Raw genomic sequence first — 22976 nt, forward strand, 5'->3', positions numbered from 1 at the left:
GTTGTTGAAAATCGACCTCTGGCTGCTTGGTAGGTGTCGGCTTCATGCAGTTAACTCGAGTCTCACTCAGGCCCTGGGGGTCTTTACTTTTAGCTTGGTTTTGCTGCTTTTGCAGGTGTTTGGAAAGATCTGAGGCAGAGTTTGCATCAGTGGAGAGTTGCTTCTGGCCTGGGCTCAGTTTATACTTCACCATCATGTTCTCGTCTTTATGTACAACAAATCCAAAGTAGTGTCAATATTTCCTCACATCTAAATATGTCCTTATTTGAACCGCTACTTCCGTCTTCCTCCTCCTATATGTAGTTGATGGATTTACAGTAAGGACAGTTACAAGTTTATTATTTTAGAGTAACAGTAATGTGATTGGTAAGTTAGCAGCAGTCATGAAGCAAACTGTAAAAACAGACCACAATCACATTGAAAAGGTAAGGAGTTTGACTGAAATTACTATGGCAATGAGTAAAGTTGATAGCTTAAAGCTAGCTAAATTAAACTCATTTACTCTGAAGCCACATTTGACTGTGCAAGATTTGGAGTATTGAGAGTTTAGAGTCTGGTTGGTGGTAAATAAATCTGAGTGCTGTGTTGGTCAACAGTTATTTGTTACCATGTATGGGGTCGCTTACATTTGCAAAATCAGCTATAATTTTATAAATGTTTCAATGTGTGCAAAGGTTACTTCTTTCTTGTTACAAAGCCGTTGTATTTGAAGGGTTATGGAGTCAGAATTTGACTTTCTAAGAACTGGAGGATTGAATATCTGGTGTAAATGTGCACTCAGATATGACAGAAGTGTGTTTCCACCTTGTAACAGAACCAAAGGTCGAGGTTAAGGACGATGACTCAGACTCTGAGGAGCCACCCAAAGGAGCTGACACCGCCTCTGCTGTCTCCTCTCAGCCTCAGAGGGTCGCCCTGTTTCCTGGGATGGACCCTTCAGCTTTAAAGGTGAGCCTCACTGGTGTATTTTTCAGACACTGTTATTAAAAGTGTTTAAAAGCCTCCTGTTATTGTTCACTGTTATCTAGAACTGTGTTTTAATGTTTCTAAAAATATCCTCCTCCTGTCAGGCCCAGCTGAAGAAAAGGGGCGACTCTGACAATCAAACAGATGGACCTGCTCCCTCTCCTCCCCTGGTCTCCCGCTCTCCCAAGTCCCCTTTCCTCCCCAGGGCAGCACGAGTACTGCCCCCTCCTGGTGGAAAAGAAAATGGGTGAGCATTACAGTAAGAGTTAAAGGGCCATTTGTAACATAATGTCCCATTACACCTGCTTTTATTTTAAAGTACCAAATGACTTTGTCATATAGACAGCCACACAAAAAACAACATATATACTCCTGAGGGTGTCCTTTTTTAAAATTCATTTTAAAAGAATAAATGTTCTACTTTCTTCAGGACAATAATATTGTAAGTGCATTGGTTCGTCCCTCTAATCACTCTGAATGTTTCTGCTTTCTTTTTCTTGTCTGTAGAGAAGAGGAATCACCCCAGTGGTTAAAAGAGCTGAAGTCCAAGAAACGCTTGAGTCAATATGAAAACGAGAGCTAAGTAAGTGAGGAGAGGGATCAACAGCAAAGAGAACATAAGCTAATTAGTTGTCTGACTGATATTCTCCTCTCATGCTCCTCCTAAAGGTTGCCTTAACAGATGAATCTATGAAACAGAAGCCTTAATGTCCGACCCACAGAGGAGGAGACGTGGATCTACAGCTGCTGATGTATATTTTTCTTTTTGATTTTTTTGTTCTCTTCCCGTCTTGGTGGATTAATGTGCATGGTGCCTTTTTTTATGGAGAGTCTTTATCTTATGGGAAAAAAACAAGCAAGGAGAAAAAAACATCGAGCTGCTCCGCTTTATCCATTTCATGCTTGAAGCTGTGGAAGCTCTCCTGCACCAGAAGGAACTTCACGTGAACACTTTAATGGGACCAGCAGAAGCTAGAGTGGGAGAAAAGGCGGCCATTTCCTGCTAGGAGGCATTTCAGGAAACACGTGGGACCATGACGCCTCTTTATCCTGGACGTGCTTCCTCACATGCTGGAGAAAAATCCAGTCAACCCACTACGACATGTCTGTATTTTACATCTGAAGTTGTCTGCGCCGGACGTTTGTGTGTTATCAGACTGTGGGGGTTGTCGCTGGGAGTCACACAAGCATTGCCATAGGATAACATTTCAGACACTAATGAATTATTTTTCTTTTTGAACATAGAGAACAAATCACTGCTGGCTTGATCGTCAGTGAGAGTGTATATCATGTTATATCTGTAATCAGGAGATGTTATATTTGTATTATCATTGATTTAAATATGACAGAGAGCTAGTTTTGAAAGGTTTACCTTGATACACTCCAAAACTTTAGCAGTATCACAGCTGCTGTGTACACTACATCCTTTTGTTTATGTTTCTTTGGTGAAATGGAACAGGGGCGACTTCAATCTGTCAATCATGCACACTCCTTATCAGCACAAAAACTCTACACTACAACACTAATCAAGTTGTCTTTCCTGATTGTAGCTGAAAGCGTTCATTATAAGCCATACTTTCTCTTGGTAGGCCTCACACTCCTCAATCATGTTTTTTTCCCAATAAATGTGCAATCCCTCTCTTTTCTGTCCCTTTTAGTGCATGCACAATCTGCAGTCAAACCAGACACTGCTCAAACTGACCGTTTATACTCCAGAGGAGGGATGGTTCGTTCACTACATGGTTAAAATGACTCTAATCTCCACAACACTCCTAAACGATAGAAACATTTGCACCAGCCTCTCTGTAATCTTCCTCGTGTTTGCCATCCTCCTCATCACTCTGCTCTTCTTTAAAGCACTTTGTAACTTGAAGCACTTCAGCACTGACCTCTGCCCTGTCTCGTCGGCCATGTCTCGTCTCCTCTATCGTTGGAGTGCTCATGCAATGCAAGTGAATGTGTTGATGGATTGATTGTCCCTGATTTATATGTACATGACGTTTTTTCTTTTGTCATAAAAGTTGAGGGTTTATTTTTTATGTCCTTCTTTTGTCCCTTTTTTATTTGAAAGTAAAGATGTTTATTGCACTGTGTTGTACTGGCCAGTGTCCTAAAGCGAAAGATAAATTCTTAATAAAATTTACTTGACTTGAGCTACACATCCATCTAGAGTTTCTTTGGAAAATTTGCCTGACTGATTTCTGTCCTTTTCTGTTTTCTCTGCAAAGTTTTTGTGCTTTAAATCAAGCTTTGGGTCTTTTTATGTCAATAAACTCACTTGGTGAAAATTTTAATTGTTCAGCAAGGTCAGTGGAAATAAAATCAGTGATGCAGGTGTTTGATTGTTGCCAAAATATCTTGTGCCAATATTTCCCAAACTCATTTTAGCTTATACCAATACATTCCCTATAAAAAGTATTCACCCCTTTGGATGTTTCAAAGTCAACCATGGTCAATAGAATTTGGCTTTTTGACAAAAAAAAAACTGAAAACACATTTCTACAAAGTAATGTCAATTAAATAAAAACATTTAATGATCTAAATCAGGCTTGCACATCTGGACACTGCAGTTTTACTCCATTCTTCTTTGTAAAACTGCTCAAGCTCTTTCAGGGTCAGGAAAAAGTTTTACATAAACATGGGATCATTTCAGGAATGAACCACTGAAAACACTGTTAGTACATATGCCAAGCCTGTAAGTGGCACTGTAGTGCTGCCACGTAAATGCACCAAAAGAGAGAAGAAGATTGCGTAAAACTGCCCCAAATATTCTCCTGGTTGCCCTTCTGGTTGTTCCCATCCCTACAGCATGATGCTGCCACTAACATGCTTCACAGGGGGATGTTGTGTTTGTGGTGAAGTGCAGTGTTTATAGCATCTTGTCTGATGGCCAAAAAGCTCCATTTTGGTCTCATCAGACCAAAGAACTATCTTACACTTGACCACAGAGTCTTCCACATGCCTTTGTTGAACTCTAGTCCAGATTTAATCTGAGTTTTCTTCAACAGTGGCTTTCTCTTTGCCACTCTCCCATAAAGCTTTGACTTGTGAAGAACCTGCACAACAGTTGTATGCAGAGTCTCTCCCATCTCAGCTGCCGAAGCTTGTAATTCCTTCAGAGTAGTCACAGGTGTCTTGGAGGCCTCTCTCACTAGTCTCCTTCTTGCACGCTCACTCAGTTTTTGTGGATGGCCTGATCTAGGCAGACACACACATGCCATATTCCTCTATTTCATGATGATGGATATAACTAAACTGAAGTTTCTTATATATATCCCCTGACTTATACTTTTCAATTACCTTTTCTCTGTGTTGTTTGGAGTGCTCTTTTGTCTTCATGGTGTAATGATAGCTAGGAATACTGATTAACCAATGACTGGACCTTCCAGACACAGATGTCTTGAAAGCAATCAGGGGAGAAAGGCCTTAGTAAGAAAGGTGACCAAGAACCCAATAGTCACTCTGACTGAGCTCCAGAGATCCTGTATGGAGATGTGACAAAGTTTCAGAAGGCCGACCATCACTGCAGCCCTCCACTGATCTGAGCTCTATGGCAGAGTCAGTGCAGAACACATCCTAGTTTTCTGCTAAGTCAAAGTGGACTTTTGTGTATTTTGTGTCCTGGAACCCATCTCAAACCTGTCTCCACACAGGATCTCAGACAGAGTAACCATTAGGTTCTTGGTCACCTCTCTTACCCTTCTCCCCTGATTGCTCAGTTTGACCAGGCGACCAGCTCTCAGAAGAGTCCTGGTTGTGCCAGACTTCTTCCATTGTGCTCATGGGAACCTTCAGTGCAGCAGAACTTTATGTAGCCTTCCCCAGATCTGTGCCCTGCAACAATTCTGTCTCTGAGCTCTGCAGGCAGTTCCTTTGACTTCATCGCTCTGATATGCATTGTCAGGCGTGAAGCCTTCTACAGAGAGGTGTGTCTTTTCAAATCATGTCCGATCAATTTAATTTAGCACAGGTGGACTCCAATCAAGGCGTAGATCAATCTCAGCAAAGATCCAGAGAAATATGAGGAACCTGAGCTAAATTTCATGTGTTTTTGCAAAGGGTCTGAATACTTATGTCAGTGTGATATTTCAGTTTTTATTTTAATAAATTAGCAAATATTTCTAAAATTCTGTTTCTACTTGGTCATGATGTGAAGTGAAGGGGGTCTGAATACTCTGAATGCACTGTACATCAGGGACAAGGAAAAACTTCCCTTCACCCAGTAAAAACACTGAGCAGAATGTGAGTCATGTTGGACAGCCGTCTGCTGTGACTGTGGGGCCTGCAGAAAGACAGATGGAAAGAGACACAAATTTATGGCCACAAAGCCCTTAATAACCCACTGAAATCTCACTTCACACTATTTTATCCTGATTAAATCTACCCAAATATGCGAGAAAGCTGTGAGGATGTGAGCTGTGGTTGAGACAGGGTGTAGTCTGCAGAGAGTGGGTTTGTGCTGAGCGGGGCTGTTTGCTGAATCCTCTTGGCTCCCTCTCCCTGTGCCCGCACACAGCGCTCGCTGGCAGCCGGGCGGACAGGCAGGGCAGCGTGTGCCAACACAGCTGCCTATTGAGAGGCAGCGTTACGGACACAATGTGAGCGACAGACTTGCTGTATCAACAGCTCCCCCTTTTCTGCTGTTGTGGCCAGAAATAAAACCATAAATACCCCCTCTATCCCTGCCCTCTAATGGCTCAACCCCACCAAACACCAAGGCACTGAAAGAGAGGGACTCTACCGCTTCTTTGCAGGCAAACCCAGGTAAAGTCCTTACTCTGGACACATCAGTGTAATAAAACAGATGCAATGGAGGTAGAAGGTGCGGCTGCAAATGAAGACCCAGGTTTGGAGGATTTTTGGATCATTTTATTGAAGTGTGATAAACACCTAAGAGTGAATTCAAAGTCTGTTAACTTTTCCATCCAATCAAGTGACTAGTAAATTAAACAGAATTTACGAATGATTGCTTCTTTTTTAAGCTCATCTGAGTAGAGATATTTATGAATCTTTGGCATAATGTGTATGTCTCTCTGGTTGTGTGCTCAAACACACCTGCACCCATGCTGGATGTTCTGTCTTTGTGCTGCTGCCAAAAAAAAGTGGAGGAGCAGCGGATCGGGATGTCAGAGCAGCAGAGTGCCCCGGAGCAGCTGGCAGCTGGAAAGAGCCAGGGTGGAGCTGGAGCCACGTACAAGGTGCCTGAGACAGAGATTGACTGCTTATAGTGTTGCATAAAAACATGCACATGCATGCACACCTGCAGCAACCCTCATTATGAAAAGACAGCTCTGTTTTAGTGCAGATTGTGCAGAATTGGAGTGTCTGATTGCTCTTCTCTGTCTGAATGGCAATTTAATGAAGGTCTTGATCCATATCAACCCCAGCAGGTGAACTTGATCCTCACTGCTTTGTTTGTTTGTGATCCAGGTGGTGGTGTATGAGTTTGAGAACTTCCAGGGCTGCAAGGCAGAGTTCACCAATGAGTGTAAAGATGTGACGGAGAAAGGAGTGCAGAAAGTTGGATCTGTGATAGTGGAGTCTGGACCGTGAGTAACACAAAATCAATAGTTTCTTCATGTTTTAACATGCATTTCCTGTGCCTGAAACCCTGTTCTCCCTTGTATTTAAATGTGTGTCCTCCTTTCTCCTCTCAGCTGGGTGGGTTATGATCAGCACGGGTTCAAGGGGGAGCAGTTTATTCTGGAGAAGGGCGAGTATCCACGCTGGGACACGTGGACCAACAGTCAGAACAGCTACTCCCTCTTGTCTCTAAGACCACTCAAAGTGGTGGGTTTTAATGCAAACACACTGCAAACATGGTCATCTTACAATTTAGTTCAGTTTTCTCCATTTGCATGAATGTAAGAGAGCCAATAATGCCACAGAGTTCAGGCATAGTGAGATTTAAAGCAAGAAGATGAAATAATTTGCATAGTTTGAAGATATGTTGAAAGATGTTAGAGGTGTTTGTGTGTTTCTTTCTCTACAGGACAGTGCGGATCACAAGGTACAACTGTTTGAAAAATCTGGATTCAGTGGTAGAAAGATGGAGATTGTGGATGATGATGTGCCTTCTTTGTGGGGTCACGGTTTTCAAGATCGCGTGGAAAGTATCAAGGCTCTAAACGGAACGTAAGACCCTCTTTACATCCTCCAGACAGATCTTTCTAAGTACAGCATTGTGGAGATACTAAGCATGCATCCCTTCTTTCTTAATCCAGGTGGGTGGGCTACAAGTACCCTGGCTACAGGGGGCGCCAATTTATCTTTGAGAGAGGAGAGTACAAGCACTGGAATGATTGGGAGGCCCCTGTACCCCAGATCCAGTCAATCCGGCGAGTTCGGGACATGCAGTGGCACAAGAGAGGCTGTTTCACCGTTCCCGACCCAGCTCCGGCTCCGGCTCCGGCTCCCAACCCCGGACCAGACCCCAACCCTAACCCAGCTCCAACACCTCCTGCAACGGCTGGAGCCAGTTGAGCGGGATCCTCCCACAGTCTGCCCCCTCACTGAGCCTGCCCTCTCCGGCGACCGCTGCGTGTACCCAGCGAGGAGGGCAATGTTTGTTTCAGTGGAGAAAAAAAGTTGTTGGAGCGGCAGTTGGCCCTGTTTGTTGGTGATGTTATACTTGTAACTCAGTGGCTTTAACTGAAAGATTAAAGAGAGACGTTAACCTGACATTTTTGTGGAAACTATGTACATTTTCCAAAAGATAAACTGCAGACGTGCTTTGATTAGACTCCATTTTCTGGTCATGAGTGCTGCTTTTATTGCTTGTGTTTCCTTACTTTTAGTCAGACAGACAAAAGGCCTCCTGCAGCTTTAGGAAAACACAAGTTATTCATTAAAAACGTGGATAAACTTCTGCTAAACAGCAATGGAAGTGATGTCACACTGTTTGTATGCTTGCTATTAAAAAGAGTGCTCTCCATTCCCCTCTAAAGTTATCAGTGTGCTTTTAATGCTTTACAATCCTCATTTAATTTAATAGTCACCGAGTACACAAACATGTGAGCTAATGCTATGTTTACATAGTCAATTACAGACTGCTTTGGCAACCTGCATATCAGCGGCCTTCCTCCATCTGCAGACATCATAACATCATGAAATGCAGACAATCATCTCATAGATGCAGATCTTACCTAAGGTACCTCTGCCTTTTACTACATCAGTATCCAGCCTTGGATTTTCTCCCATGTCAAAAATAAATGCATGAAGCTCTCTTATATTCACACTGCATGCAGATGACTTGGATTTCTGATCAATTATAATAACATAGTGAAATTTTTAGCTATTTTCTGCTCTTAAATCTGTTTGTTTTTACTGTAGCATGACGCCTTAGTGAGCTAAGTTGAGAAAAAGTAGCAGGAATCCAGAAAGGGTATATTTTACACAGAGCTTGGGTGTTTTCTTCCACCTTTCTAGGCTCAGGTCTGCGCTTTGAGTACATATGACAGATGGCATTGCCATAAAAAGCTCAGTTTGACTCTTGCCTCTGAATAAAAAGGGTAATGTTCAACAAGACATTGATTGCAAATCCTGTCTTAAACTTCCCATAGTCTCCCATAAAGACATGTCTGGTGTCTGAGGAGGTGAAATCATGTGTAATGAGGTGAAAAAAAGCAGAACATTTGTTGACAAAAGTCACACTATTTTCAGTAAAACCTCACTGATCATAAAACTTAAGAGTTGGCAAAATGCCCAAAAGGGGCAGCATTTGAATATATCACAAAGAGTCGAACCATTTCTGTCTCTGAATTATTGAAGAGTGATTGCATTCAGGGATGTGCACGAACAAGGACGATGTCTACGGATAGAGAACTTGTCAGATGTAATACAGTTAGTTAAAGAAATATGCAAAAGATGCACTGATGTAATCGTTGACAGATGCTTAAAATAGCAACCAGGCCAATATCTGATACTGATGCAGACCATTTTTCATTACCTCTTCTGGTGTAACTTTTCTCTGAGCTTGTGTAACAGGTCACATCTGAATCTCCTGTCTGAATCTTTACTGATGTGCTGAATGCTCACTTTAAATTGATGGGACACAACAATTAAACATCTGCTACTGACATCAGCTCATGCCAACATCATTTGCAGATGGCCAATGTTTGTTAATAGGGCTGATACTGATGTTTAACTGATGCATCTGTGCACCTGACAAATGATAAACACTGTTCTTCTTTAGTTATTGCACTCTTTGCCCCTTTGTCTCAGTAAGGCTGGCCACACACTAGACGAGTTTGGAGAGAGGACAAATTCAAATGATTTTTCATCTTATAATCCTCAGAGCCCATACATTAGACAACTCAGCCAGACTGCCGACCTGCCAGCAACCTCATGTGATCACGTGTCCTCTGAAAAATAACAGGGATGTCTATCGATACTGTCGGCTTGCTGTCCCTCCACCACAGGCTGTCCCGGCATGCGTTACAGGTGAAGCAAAAATCCAAAAGCTTCTCTTGGCATGTTTTTGCATGTCTTCTGATAGGTTTCGGCTTGAATTTTAGCCACCAACAAGATCCACTGTTCATAAACTACAGCAGGCCTAGCCTCTTCAACTTAGGTTAGTACTGGAGCTACGTATGTCTACTACCTCAATTTGTCTTGTCACTCTGATTGGTCCGTAATGAATGTGACAGACAGAATGTTTATCCAGTCAGCTTCCATGAGTCTTTTTTAAAGTCCTGCCCTTCCCAAACATTTTGTATGGGAGGTTTCCCAGATAAATGTGAAATATATCCATGCAATGTAAACAGTCTACCTGGCGTGTCAGGTTACATCTGGCGGTGACATCTCCAGAGTTGACAAAAGCCAGTTTTGGATTACTATATATCAGGTTATGCTGCTGTAACAAAGCAAAGAGTGGGTTCCTGCAAAGGATTAATAAAGTTTCTATCTAAAAATGCAAAAAAAAAAAAAAAAAAAAAAAAGGAGGGCCCAAATGCAGACAACACAAAAGTTTAATACTAAAAAGTAAAAAACTGAAAAAAAATCCTTTACAAAGTCCACAAAAAACCCTAAAAAATACAAAAGTGTCACCAGAAAAATAACAGCAGGAACACGAAGAAGACTGGAGGCAGAAAGACATTCACCAAACCGACAAATGACAGGGAGAAACACAGAACCTAAATACACAGGGAGTGAATGCAGACAGAGGGACAGGTGTGATAAACGAGACACAGGTGAAACTGGTGAGGGTAATCAGGGGAGGGAAACTCAGGCAGGAATCACACACAAGGGAGTGCAACAACAAAACAAAACAGGGAACTTCAAGATACCCAGAACACTGGACAAGGAGGAAGATATGAGAACATACAAGAAACACAAAAGGAAAAATTAAATACCAAAATACACAAAATATACCTCAGAATCATGACACTGCAAGAAAACAGAAATTAGGTGTATCTTTTTTATGCACTTTTGTTTGTTTTTCCTTCATAATTTTGTTTGTTGAGGTCAGCTTTAAAGGAACTCTGCATGATTAGACAAGTTAATCTTGTTGGATAGATATTGGTATCTCTCATATGTATATTGAACAAAAAAACTCACTAGGTATCCTAGATATCTGCATTTTGAGTAAATTTGAGTTCATAAACTCACCAGGAGGCCGCCATGTTTTGGTACGTGCTGATAGTGTGACGTCACTGAGCCATAGCGCTCCTCATGCAGTAACCGGTTTTCCAGACTGGCAGTACGTTTTCCTGCTTGCAGCTGTTGCTGCCATAACAGCTTTCATATCAGACACAAGTTTGCTGCGTGTTGGTTCTGTCTCCCTGCTGTCAAAGCTCTGTCATTCCTCCTAAGTTTTACCTCAACAAACCTCCCTACAAGTGACTGGATTCAGTGTATTAGGTGGAAGCATGCTGGTAGCTTTTCAAAATAAAAGCACTCTGTGCATACAAAGGAAGTTTCTTCTAAGAAATGCTAAGGGGGGTTTTACTTTAAAAAGCGCAAAACAAAAGTGCTTTCGTACTGTTTATTTTTTCCTTGCTACATTTTGAACCATGTGAAAACAGAAAGCTTCGTGAATAGTAGAATTTTGGAGGAACAACTATATTAAACAGATGCATTTTAGCTCGTGGTCTTCATCTGGTTAATCAAAAACCAGATTTCAAACATATTCTTCTGATGTGTATATAAATATTTGCTACAACAAGGTAAATATGGCTGATAACCGCTCGTTGTGCAAGGAAAAAATAGAAGAGACTTCAAATCTTAAAATTCTCCACGTGTGAGACATGCAGAGTCTCTGAGATGCATCCCTAACACTGGCTGCCAGTCTGAAGCAGCTGTTACAGCATAGGAACGGTAAGGAGTGCTGCGGCACTGTGACGTCACAGCGCCAGTGCAGACCAAAACATAGCGGTGTCCTGGTTAGTTTTTGAAACTCAAATTACTCAAAATGCAGATATCTAGTGAGTTGTTTTTAGTTCAATATACATATGAGAGATACAAATATCTATCCAACAAGATGAACTTGTCTGATTATGCAGGGTTACTTTTAAAGCCCTCAATCTATGTGTCCTTGGACTTTCATAAGTTTGCAGCAGTGCAGTACAGCCATGGTGGTGATTGATGATGGCAAAACAAGTCAACTTAAAGAAAAGGTTTACATTCAAATCCTCAAAATTAGTTTTAAAAAATGTATTTTTTCAGAGCCAATGTTCTATTGCCTCAGTCTTGTGCTGCATAACTGATGCAAAAACAAAGGTTGTATTAACTGATCTGGTGGAAAGTTATTTGACATATAAAAAAAACAGTTATACAGTGTCTGTTTTGCATTGTTTCCCACACATTGAGGATACCTGCACAGGCCACCCAAGTCTATTTGCAGATCATTTTCTCTTCTTTTTTTTTTTCAAGCCATTTATAATCACTATCTATGTACAAAAAAGAGACGTCCACCAATACTTTGCTCCAGGAAGTGCTTTGTATGAGGAGCAACGCTATCATTCAAACATTTTTGCCCTTTTTGCAATTTCATTGACTAAAACCATAACCAAAAAAATGTATTAACTACATTTTTTCCATTAAGAAGACTGAAAATGGCTAAAAATAGATCTTTAATTAAACAAAAAAAAGACTAAAAGTGGGTTAGTTTTAAAAATCCATATTTCTCCACTGTGCATAAAAGGTACACTATATGGACAAACGTATTCAGCCAACTGACCATTACACCAACAGAGACTGCAATGACATTTTTTTAAATACATGTACTTTAATATGGGGTTGACCCCTTTTGCAGCCATAACAGCCTCCCCTCTTCTTGAAAAGCATTCCACAAGATTTTAGAGTGTTTCTGTGGAGATTTGTGCCCATTCATTCTGTGCATTTATGAGGTCATTTATGAGAAGGCCTGGCCTACAATCTCCATTCCAGTTCATCCCAAAGGTATTCGGTGGGATTGAGGTCAGGGCTCTGAGCAGGCCAGTTAAGTTCTTCCACACCAAACTCATCAAACCATGTCTCTAAAGTCCTTGCTTTGTGCACGGGGGCACAGTCATGTTGGAATAGAAAATGGCCTTCCCTGAACTGCTGCCTCAAAGCTGGTTAGCATAGCATTGTCCAAAATGTCTTGGTATGCTGATGCATTAGATTGGCCTTTACTGGAGATAAGGGGCCTAGCCGAAACCCTAACCAACCCCATACCATAATCCCTCCTCCACCAAACTTCACAGTTGGCACAATGCAGTCAGATGGGTAGTGTTCTCCTGGCATCTGCCAAACCCAGACTCACCAATCTGACTGCCAAACAGAGATTAGCACTCTACAGAGCACAATTCCACTGCTCTACAGTCAAGTGTCGGTGTGTTTACGCCACTCCATTTGACACTTGGCATTGGACTTGGTGATGTGAGGCTTGCATGCTGCTGCTCAACTATGGAAACCCTTTCATGTAGCTACCACTGCACCGTTTCTGTGCTTACATTAATGCTAGTGGAAGTTCAGAACTCTTCAGCTATGGAACAGCAGAGTGTTGGTGACTTTTGTGCACCGTGACCCCACTCTGTGGCTGAGTTGCTGTTGTTCCTAAACGCTTCCACTTAATTAAAATATCACTTACATTTGAATGTAAAATACCCAGAAGAGAAATTTCCCGAAAAGTCTTATTGCAAAGATGGTATCCATCACTAATCTTGCAAAGCAGATGGATACGCCCGTTTCCTTGTTTCTCACTGGCGAATCCATCTCCCGTCTGAACCGTTTGGGCATGGTTAGAAAGTGACAGGACTAATCAGCGACGAGGGGCAGTACTTTCAGGTGTGGCAGAGTCGTGACGTAAGCAAGCAGCAACAAGAGGCCGGTGCAATTATGGCTGAAGAGCTTAGTGTGGATGCTGCTAAAGCGCCAGTTTTATCAGAACTTGACGACATTTCTTTGTAAAAAGAAGAACAAAGAAAAGCAGTGAGTTGTTTTCTTTTCAAAAACGACAAAAGTCGTGTACTACAATCGCCATGGTTCGTGTTATTCCTCGGTAGCTGCACATGTGCACCTCGGTAGCAGCTACGTCACGTGTTTTGTTGCTCTGACTGGCCCGTAAAGATGTGGCAGACAGAACGTTCATCCAATCACACTCTGATTTTTTTTCAAAGCCTCTGCCCTTTCCCAAATGCTTCTTATTGGTTTTCCAAATGCTTAGTATTGAAGTGTCAGCTTAATCCATCACAGTACCACACTTGAAGTCACTGAGCTCTTCAGAACAACTCATTTTATAATGCAAATGTTTGAAATTTGATTTGAAATATGCTGTCATGAACAATAAGACTTCCTACATGAAGCTCGGATGCATTATTATGGAATATCTAATGAAAATTTTAAAAAGCTGAGTGATGTTATTTGGGTGTTTTTAAACAGTACTGCTGATGAATACTTCAAAAGTGCTGAAACACAAAAATTAAGCTACAAAATGAGTTGGGATGGGATGCCACCCCTACAGCCCAAGTATAGTATTATTCTATAGGGTAGTGCTGCTAAAACTATACCATATTTTATGTTTTCATTAAGGACATGTAACTAGGCTCTAATGAATTGTAAGTCTATCATAAAATATGAAAGCAAACATGGTTAAACCTGCACCAATAATGCAAAACGGCACTAAAATATACAGCTACAGTGATGCACTTAATGGCATTATAAATAAGAAGCTGAAATGTAAAAGTTCTTGTGTGTTTGTCTTCGCACATGCCCATGTAAGGTCATTCAGATTGGAAAGGTGTCACTCTGTTGCAGGCTAAATTGCCAGCAGAGGCAATATGTATTCTCATGTTAAGCCTAAATATATAGTTTTCATACAAAATAGATCAACAGAAATGAAGGTAATCAACAGTTTGGTCTGTTTTTCAGCCCCACTCTGGGTTTGACAGTAAACCCATCTTTTTCAGTCCTTCTCCCTCTCTGTGTGCTCATTGTAGGTGTGGGACTCTTGGCACTGTTTGTGCTGAATCATGTGGATGGCAAACAATAACTGGCTGGACAAAACTGACTACTAATGAAATAACTTTGCGGGAGAGTGACACTCCAGGGTAGAAGTGGGGGGGCTGCAGAGTGACCCCTCGTTTTAGTGTGCTGGGCCTATGGCAGGCCGATCTGCAGCTGGCCCGGACTCTGTGGGTACTGTTGGCAGAGTTTCCACCCCTGGGCGTCCCGTATATATTGAGCCTGTTGTACCATCACAAACACACTGGCACAGACAGGTACTGGTAAGAGTTTTTTACGCTGTGTTTATCATTTGTTATCAGTATTTTAATCATTTGATTATTCTTTTTTAAGGTCTAATCCCTGAATGCTTTTACTGCTGTTGTTCTGCCTTGAAAAGGCAACAAATGTCTTTTCATAATTTATGATAAACAGCAGCAGATGCACAGATGAAATTTATAGATTTTTTTCTCAGAAACATCTGGAATCTATTCATTTCCTGTGTTGTCTTTCAGTTCATCCTTGCCGACACATTCCACTATGGCCACGGACCACCAGATCCCTGCATCCAAGCAGCAGCAGCCAGGTTCCAGTGCATTTAAGGTGAGACTTCCTCCTTGGATTTCCTTTTTGGTCAAAGCTATAGTGATCTCCCTAGCTGGACTATTTCAACTTCCAGACATTTCTGCACTTTCAAAATATAGCCCTGTAAGACATTATCTTGTCTCCACAGCTCATTATCCATGAACAGGAAAACTTCCAGGGACGCTGTCACGAGCTGACTGGCACCTGTAACAACCTCCAGGAAGCAGGCGTGGAGAAAGTGGGCTCCATACTGGTGCTGTGTGGACCGTGAGTGTGGGTCAGAGACAGACAGCAAACTAGAAAATGATTTCGAACCAAATAAGCAGAGAGGTGGCGGCAGAGGAAGTGAGGCAGTCACAGAGAGAGGGCTTAGGGATGAAAACATCCAGTTAAATAAATGAATGCATGCCTGATCAGGTTTCCTTACTCTATGCCCAAACAATAAACACATCATTCCTCGTCCTCTTCAGATGGGTGGGATACGAACAGGCCAACTGCAAGGGCGAGCAGTATGTGTTTGAGAAGGGGGAGTATCCTCGCTGGGATTCCTGGACCAACAGCAGGCGTAGTGACACCCTTGCTGCATTCCGCCCGATTAAAGTGGTACAACACCACAATTTTCACCCTCTAAAATCCTCATAATAATCCTATTAGCTGATTAAAAAGTCATTCAGTGGGTCCGTGTTCTTTCTCCTCCCTCAGGACAGCCAGGAGCACAAGATTGTCCTTTATGAAAACCCCAGCTTCACAGGTAAGAAGATAGAAATCATAGATGACGATGTGCCCAGCTTTCATGCGCACGGCTACCAGGAGAAGGTGTCTTCTGTGCGGGTTCAGAGCGGCACGTGAGTCAATCCTCCTTGCAGATGTTGTGCATTATAAGTCAAATAACTTGCAGATTTCTGTTTGTTCCCCCTTTACTTCTAACTGTCTTCTTTTCTGTCTCTCCTCTCTTGCTCCTGCTGCACCAGATGGGTGGGCTATCAGTACCCAGGCTACAGAGGCTATCAGTACCTGTTTGAAAAGGGGGAGTACAAAGACAACGCAGAGTTCGGAGCCCAGACTCCCCAGATCCAATCGGTTCGGCGCATCAGAGACATGCAGTGGCATCAGAGGGGAGCTTTTCACCCCGTCAACTGAGCTTATGACTCTTTCCTGGCATGAATCCTGACCACGCCAGCCTTTTACCCCTCCTACAGAGACCCCCTTTTGTCCTCCATATACACCACACAGCATTTTGATATCTATTGCGGCAGCTGCAATAGTGACATTGTTTGAAGCAAACTAATAAATCCTAATTGCTTAAAAGTGTCTCAAGCTTTTCTCTTCTTCTTTATCAAGAGAGTCATCTTGAGCTTCGAGAGTAATACTGAATCATTTACATGGCAGAGAAAGTACCAGAAAGCTTTACAGGCCTGTTAAATGTAGTTTCTTTACCAGTCACCAAATCCCGCCGCTAGGCTGTGCTGCAGAGGCGCCGTCACTTCCTGTTTACCAGCGAAGAAGAACTAACCACACATGATGAAACAACATGCTAACAGTTGTCTTTTATAGAGTAATGCTCCAAGAGTTTATGTAACAAATCTTATATTTTTGTAGTATTTTCTCTTAGTGTTTCCCCTTCAATATTTCCACCTCTGACATCGATTCATCGGATTCTTTGGTATGAGTTTTACTTAATTTATCTGACTACTTAGCTTATCTCGACCAGCTAACGCTAAACACGTTGACTGTGAACTGTTTAGTGATATTACATTTGCTATTTTAGCTTTTTTCATAGAAGTTTTCAGTCCTGGTAGCCATTTAGCTATAATTTTCTTAGGTTGGTTTTCTATTTTAAAGGGTCTACAACTTAAATGTAAAAAGTTGAAGTGGTTGTCAGTAACTTTATTCAAGGGAGTTTTTCTTCTTAAAACGTGAGGACCTCCAATCTAAGATTTACAGATACAGTTAAAATGTATCGTCTAAAAATATTAGTTTAATCAGCTTGTTGCCAAAAAGACAACTATATAAATCAAGGTTTAAGGACATTTTATAAGCTGCTTAATTCGGCTTACTTTTATACTTTACAGTTGCATAAATGTAGCTGTCCACTGAAGTGAGATGAGGATGAAATTACCAGTCCCCCTGTGACAAATTTATTCTTTTCAAGTCTTTCCCAAGTGCTTTTAGACCAAAGGATGTTAAACACAGCTTTTCGAAACATTCTAGTTTTATTTTGGAGTCATGCATTATTTTACTTTTCACACAGAAACAAAAAAATATTTCACAACAAATATTAAGGTCTAAATTATTAGCCCCCCTGATGCTGTTTGGCAGTTGTGTCCTCTTTTTGGCTGACAACAGTCTTCAGTCTTTTGTTGTAGTTTGCAATATCTCTGACACATCTCCTTCAGATTTGATGGTCCTCTGGCATGGACCTTGGTCTTCAGTTCACCCTGTAGCGCCACATTATGTAATAACGCTGCATTATGTAATAACCCTAAACATAGGACTTAGTGTGGGCACCAAGGTATGCCCTACCCAACTACCTTGCCCTAACTCTAACCGCTTAGTGACTTATGCCTAAACCTAACCCCCCTCCAGGGCTCTAGACTAAACACCTATCCTTAACCCTAGGACTTAAGGTGGGCTCCAGGGTATACCCTACTACCTTGCCCTAACCCTAACCGCTTAGTGGCTTATAAAATGCGGCATTATTACATAATGAATTGAAAATTTATAACATTATTACATAATGTGGCATTATTACATAATGTGGCACTACACACCCCACAGATTTTTAATGAGATTTAAGTCAAGGCTTTGTCAGTAATGTTCACCTTGATCTCCTGGAGGTAGTTCTTCACCAGGAGCCACATACAGTTTGGGATGAGTATCGAAATCTGGTACTGAGATAGTACCGGTACCAACATATCCAATACCTACTGGACCAAATTACAACACAGGTATTGATACTTCATTTCCATACCTTTCTACCCCAAATGAAAGGCATGAAATGTGTGATTGAATACATGTGTTAAGTTAAACTAGGTTCCTTTTCTTATCCCATGTTAGAATGGCACCATGTAAGTATATTTCTACACATCCTTTATGATACTCAGACAGCTTTTATCTACCTGCTGACTTTCAAAACAATTTTTTTCTCAAAAGTATTGATTAGGCATCGGCACTGTATAGAAAGTATCGATTTAGCACCCATATTAAAAAAAAAACGAAAACAAAAACAAACCGTACGCTGAACCCAACGCTGAACGATTTGCAGAAGTAATCTAATTGTGATTTTTTTCCCCAAATATTGTGATTGCGATTTAATATGCGATTATTCTTGGGTTAATCTTATGTTTTTTTTTTTTCAAAGTCAAGCAACAAATAATTCTGTAAATAAGACTATACAGTCTTATTTATTTCTGAAGCGATTAATCCATAGTAGCATGAATCTGAATATGGGGGTGCAGCAAGCTATGAGCTATAAAGGAGGCGGCTGGGGTGGAGGAGGTGAGGCTGGCTAGCTGATCGCAGCTGGGGTATGCAGAAAATTAATGTATTAAACTGTTATTTTGACACATTTCAAGTTAAAGAAATATCACAACTTCTGCGATTTAAAAATTGCAGCAGGCCATATTGCGATTTAATCTAATTTGTGATTAATTGCCCAGCCCTAACGTATAGTATGTTTTGTGTTCTTGTGTTGGAAGACAAAGTGACAACCTAGGATGTTTGGGAAAGCTGTGTTAAAAATCCTTGCTTCATTTACCAGCACTTGGGAAATACTTAAAGAAAATGAAATGTTCATGGGGGGCTCATAATTTCTTCTTCATCTTTATCTGTTTACCAGGGTTGTTACAATACTGGAAATTCAAGCCACCATCAGATGCAATCATAATTTTAACTTTTTAGGTCTGTTTTCCTCAGCCTGCATTATATGAGGAAAAATGTGATGTGCAATGGCATTGTTCAGTTATTATTACCATACTAAGTAAGTGTGATACATAAACTGATTTAAAAAAAGTGCATATTATGCATATTAGCTATAGCTATTTAACACGTCTCTCTTGAATCTCAAATAAATGCAAAAATGTTTTCTGACTTTTAATTTGGCAAAAATAAATCTGAAGGTAACTGATAGAGTTGTAAAAGTATGGCCATTATACCCAGGACTCCAGTTAGCAGTTAAAATGCTCACATGCTGAGGACAAAAGCTTTGCTTGCTTATGTTGAAAACTTTTGTAAATATTGTCATCAAGCCAAATGTTCATAATGTTGTAATGATAAGACTGTGATTTATTGTGCAACCTTAGGAAGGATGCACAATATAATCGGCATGATATTGCTATTGCAATTTATGAAAATTTGTGTCAATATTTAGAATTGATATTTAAGCAATAAAAATGTTCCTATATCAGCCATATTTGTTTCTATTGGCCATAGAAACAAATAAGTCTGTGTAGTTTTAGGCTAGATCAACAGACCTACATCAGCTGAAGTCTTTTACTGTATTGATCATCGTTCCTTATACTTTTTAAATAATGGCACATCAGATATTGGCAAATATCCAATGCTGTGCGTCTCTAAACCAGTCTACGCTGCCGGGGTACAGTACCTCTGTGCCTCCACCCTTGCCTGCCCTCCAGTCTCAACTGCATCTGACCCTCACACCTCTCCCTGCAGGTGGTGGGCCCACAGGGTGGCAGGCCCATGTCATTGGTTTGGGCTGGGCCCATGGAGAGAAGCCCGGCCACCAGACACTCACTGTATATTTTGCACCCATCTGTGCAAGAGCTCTGTCTGTGTTTTGGAAGGGTAGAGCCTTTAAAACCAAATCTTAGAGGGTGATAGGACGAACATTCTGTCTCATTCATTATGGGCCAATCAGGCTGAGGACATGTACAGCTAAATCCTGCCTGTAGCTACCGCCTTGTTCTCCTCAGAGGATGCTGATTGGTCCATCTGCTCTCAGACCTGGCACAATTGTTTCAGATTGGAAGAGCTTTGCAGGATGGATCTGACTGGTGTCAGACATGGAACACACATAGGTCTGTTGGTCCAGCCTAAAACTCCACACACTTTATACATTCAGCCAGCATGTACCTTAATAGATAGGTTGTAAATATTGGCAGAAATGTTCATGTCTGTGGATACTGATGATTGATTTTGCAAGCTAATGTCAGCAGATATCAATATATTACAGTATTATCATGCATCCCTACTAAAACTTCTTTTCAACGTCAGAAAAAATTGCATGCAAACTCCTACATACTTTCTAAACTGCACAAATATGTTTCCATAGCGTCTAAAGAAGTTGTCCAACAGATGAGATATAAATCAGTTCACCCACAGACCCATGCAAGCTCCCTTTTGTTTGTTGCATGGTGATTCATTAAAATAACAAAGACTGTACTATTTAAAAAAACATGTGACATTGATATGTGTTGAGGTGTTGCATATTTTGACAACCATATCGTGTTTCTAATTCATTTTAGTAATTTTTTTTAATGACCATGAAAATTTATAAGCAAGTTAATTTGTTATGCAATGATTGATTTTAGTCAAGGAGAAAAGGTCTGCACTCCAAGGATCTCCCAGTATGCTCTTCTTCAGATTTGTGAAGAAGAGTATACTGGCTCAAAACGTCACTTATTTTCTTGGATGTTTGTGGTTTCTCTTAAGTTACACAACACATTTTTTATAGAAACTTTTCCAGACCTGGAAAGTTTCTGTTAAAAGTACATAAATATATAAACCTGCAAATCTTGCATGCACTTTTTAACATTATCTTCTAAAAACTACTTCCTCCAGAAGCCAAGATGCCTGTCGTGTGCAGCAGCTGTGCTGAAAAGCGGGCTGTGATGAAACGTCCAAAAACCGGACACTCTTTGTGTAAGGAGTGCTTCTTCTGGGCCTTCGAAGAAGAGGTGCATCAGACGATCATGGCGGCAAAACTTTTCAAACATGGGGAGAGAGTAGGGATTGCTGCCTCGGGCGGAAAGGACTCCACGGTGCTCGCTCATGTAATGAAGCTCTTAAATGAGCGGTACAACTATGGTCTTGAACTCATGCTTCTCTCCGTGGATGAGGGGATCACTGGATACAGAGATGACTCCTTGGAGACGGTAAAGAGGAACCAAGAACAGTATGAGCTTCCACTGAAGATTGTGTCATATGAGGAGTTGTATGGCTGGACTATGGATGCTATTGTGAAGCAGGTGGGGCTGAAAAACAACTGCACCTTCTGTGGAGTGTTCAGAAGGCAGGCGTTAGACAGAGGGGCCATCATGCTGAAAGTGGACAAGATATGTACAGGTAACAACTCAGACTGGAAGAAAAGCAAGTCTGAAATTTGACCGGGCAGTTGTAGCTTCATTTTTAAGTTTTTGTTTAACTTTTAATAATGAATGATGTGTGTTTTTCTTCTGTAGGTCACAACGCAGATGATGTGGCAGAGACAGTTTTGATGAACATCTTGCGAGGGGACATAGCTCGTCTACGGCGCTGTACTGCCATCTCTACAGTCAGCGAAGGCGATGGAGTTGTGCCGCGCTGCAAGCCTCTCAAATATGCGTATGAGAAAGAGATTGTCCTGTATGCATACTTTAAAAAGTTGGACTACTTTTCCACTGAATGCATCTACTCTCCCAATGCTTATCGAGGCTATGCTCGGACCTTTTTAAAGGATTTAGAGAGTGTGAGGCCCAGCTCTATCATGGACGTCATTCACTCAGGGGAGAACCTGTCTGTCCGGGAGGGCCTGAAGATGCCCGTGCAGGGGACCTGTGACCGCTGTGGTTACATCTCTAGCCAGCCTCTGTGTAAATCATGTGTGCTGCTGGAGGGGCTGAACCGCGGTCTGCCGAAGCTGGGGATAGGCAAGCACCATCGCCTGCTTGACAAAATCCTCTCTGAGCAGCCGCTCACAGAGAAGGAGGAAAAGAAGCTCAAAGCAGTGGACTTTTGATGTTTATTAATCCAAATTTTTACAGTAAGACTAAGGATGTGAATTAAAGTCTGTTATTTAATTACTTGTTATATTTTCACAAGAAAGATAGGCCTAATTAGTCAACTCTTTTATTTTGTTCATCTTAAACTCAATATTTATTGGAGATTGGAGTATTTTGGATTGGTAAAATGTCTCACACCTGAAATAAATATTTCTAGCACAGCACAGACAGCTGATTTCACTGCTGATTTACCTGGATAACTTATAAAAATATACTTTACAGTGGTATAAAATGACTTAATTGAGCCTGAGCTGATAATAATCGGGGACTGGTATGTGTATCCTCAAAATTTTGTGGGATTTTACTTTCATTATTAAACATAAGACATCACTTGTCTTATGTTTCTTAAACTTACAGTACCTGCTTCCACTTTTGGAGTGATTAAAATCACACGGAGGTCAAAAATCTGGTTATTTGCTTAAAAAAAAGGACCTTATCATATTTTTCAATACTTTTTTGTCTTTTATCTAATTTGATGTCTCTCTGATAACATCTTTTATGTTTTTATTTAATTATATCTCTTATCATCAGTCTTTGCTGCAATGATAGCGTATCTTATTTAAGGTTTTACATGAATTAAATTGTAATAAATGCCTTGTCCTTCACATTTTTGTTTCATTTGTGTTGATTTAGAGCTGTGCTTCCCAAACTGTGGACCTTAGAAGCCCAACAGGCGGGCTGTGAGAGGTCATTTAAAATTAAACCTATAAACATAATTTTCAGAAGTGACATCACTTTTTGAATAGTCATTAAATACTTTATTACTTGTTTGTATGTTTTAAGAAAAACTGCTGACTATAAACAAGAAAAAGAAGTTCTAACTTAAATTTCATCTTTGTGTCATTTGTTTTGTCTAACGTACGGAACCGGTGTCATGGTTAAATCGGTGTTGAATTAGGTGATGCTCTGTTATCCATTATACCACAACTCTTGCTTCCACATCATATATAAGAGTTCAGCAGTGCTTTCCGAGACATAAAGGCTACAATGAAAGAGTTAGTG

At 41.0% G+C, this 22976-nt stretch overlaps 3 protein-coding genes across 3 annotated transcripts in view; all 3 read left to right on the forward strand.

The window, feature by feature from the left end:
• The window catches only part of LOC121509610 (calponin homology domain-containing protein DDB_G0272472-like), a 51235-nt gene extending 48116 nt beyond the window's left edge, over positions 1–3119 (forward strand). Inside the window, exons 10-13 of the mRNA XM_041787102.1 lie at positions 815–948; positions 1071–1213; positions 1474–1549; positions 1636–3119. Coding sequence (XP_041643036.1) covers positions 815–948; positions 1071–1213; positions 1474–1549 — 353 coding nt within the window. The 3' untranslated portion in view covers positions 1636–3119. The remainder of the gene's footprint in view (positions 1–814; positions 949–1070; positions 1214–1473; positions 1550–1635) is intronic.
• A 2970-nt stretch (positions 3120–6089) lies between these two features.
• LOC121509521 (beta/gamma crystallin domain-containing protein 2-like) lies at positions 6090–16116 on the forward strand. Its single transcript, XM_041786957.1, has 11 exons — positions 6090–6164; positions 6397–6515; positions 6624–6756; positions 6959–7101; positions 7191–7444; positions 14388–14406; positions 14907–14994; positions 15125–15243; positions 15447–15579; positions 15679–15821; positions 15948–16116. The coding sequence occupies exons 1-11, from the start codon at positions 6090–6092 to the stop codon at positions 16114–16116; spliced, it is 1395 nt and encodes a 464-aa protein (XP_041642891.1).
• A 354-nt stretch (positions 16117–16470) lies between these two features.
• On the forward strand, positions 16471–22579 carry ctu1 (cytosolic thiouridylase subunit 1 homolog (S. pombe)). Its single transcript, XM_041786620.1, has 3 exons — positions 16471–16639; positions 20776–21279; positions 21396–22579. The coding sequence occupies exons 2-3, from the start codon at positions 20784–20786 to the stop codon at positions 21929–21931; spliced, it is 1032 nt and encodes a 343-aa protein (XP_041642554.1). The 5' UTR covers positions 16471–16639; positions 20776–20783; the 3' UTR covers positions 21932–22579.
• The last annotated feature ends 397 nt before the right edge of the window (positions 22580–22976 follow it).

Source organism: Cheilinus undulatus, linkage group 5 (genome assembly GCF_018320785.1).
Source record: "Cheilinus undulatus linkage group 5, ASM1832078v1, whole genome shotgun sequence".
NCBI lineage: Eukaryota > Metazoa > Chordata > Actinopteri > Labriformes > Labridae > Cheilinus > Cheilinus undulatus.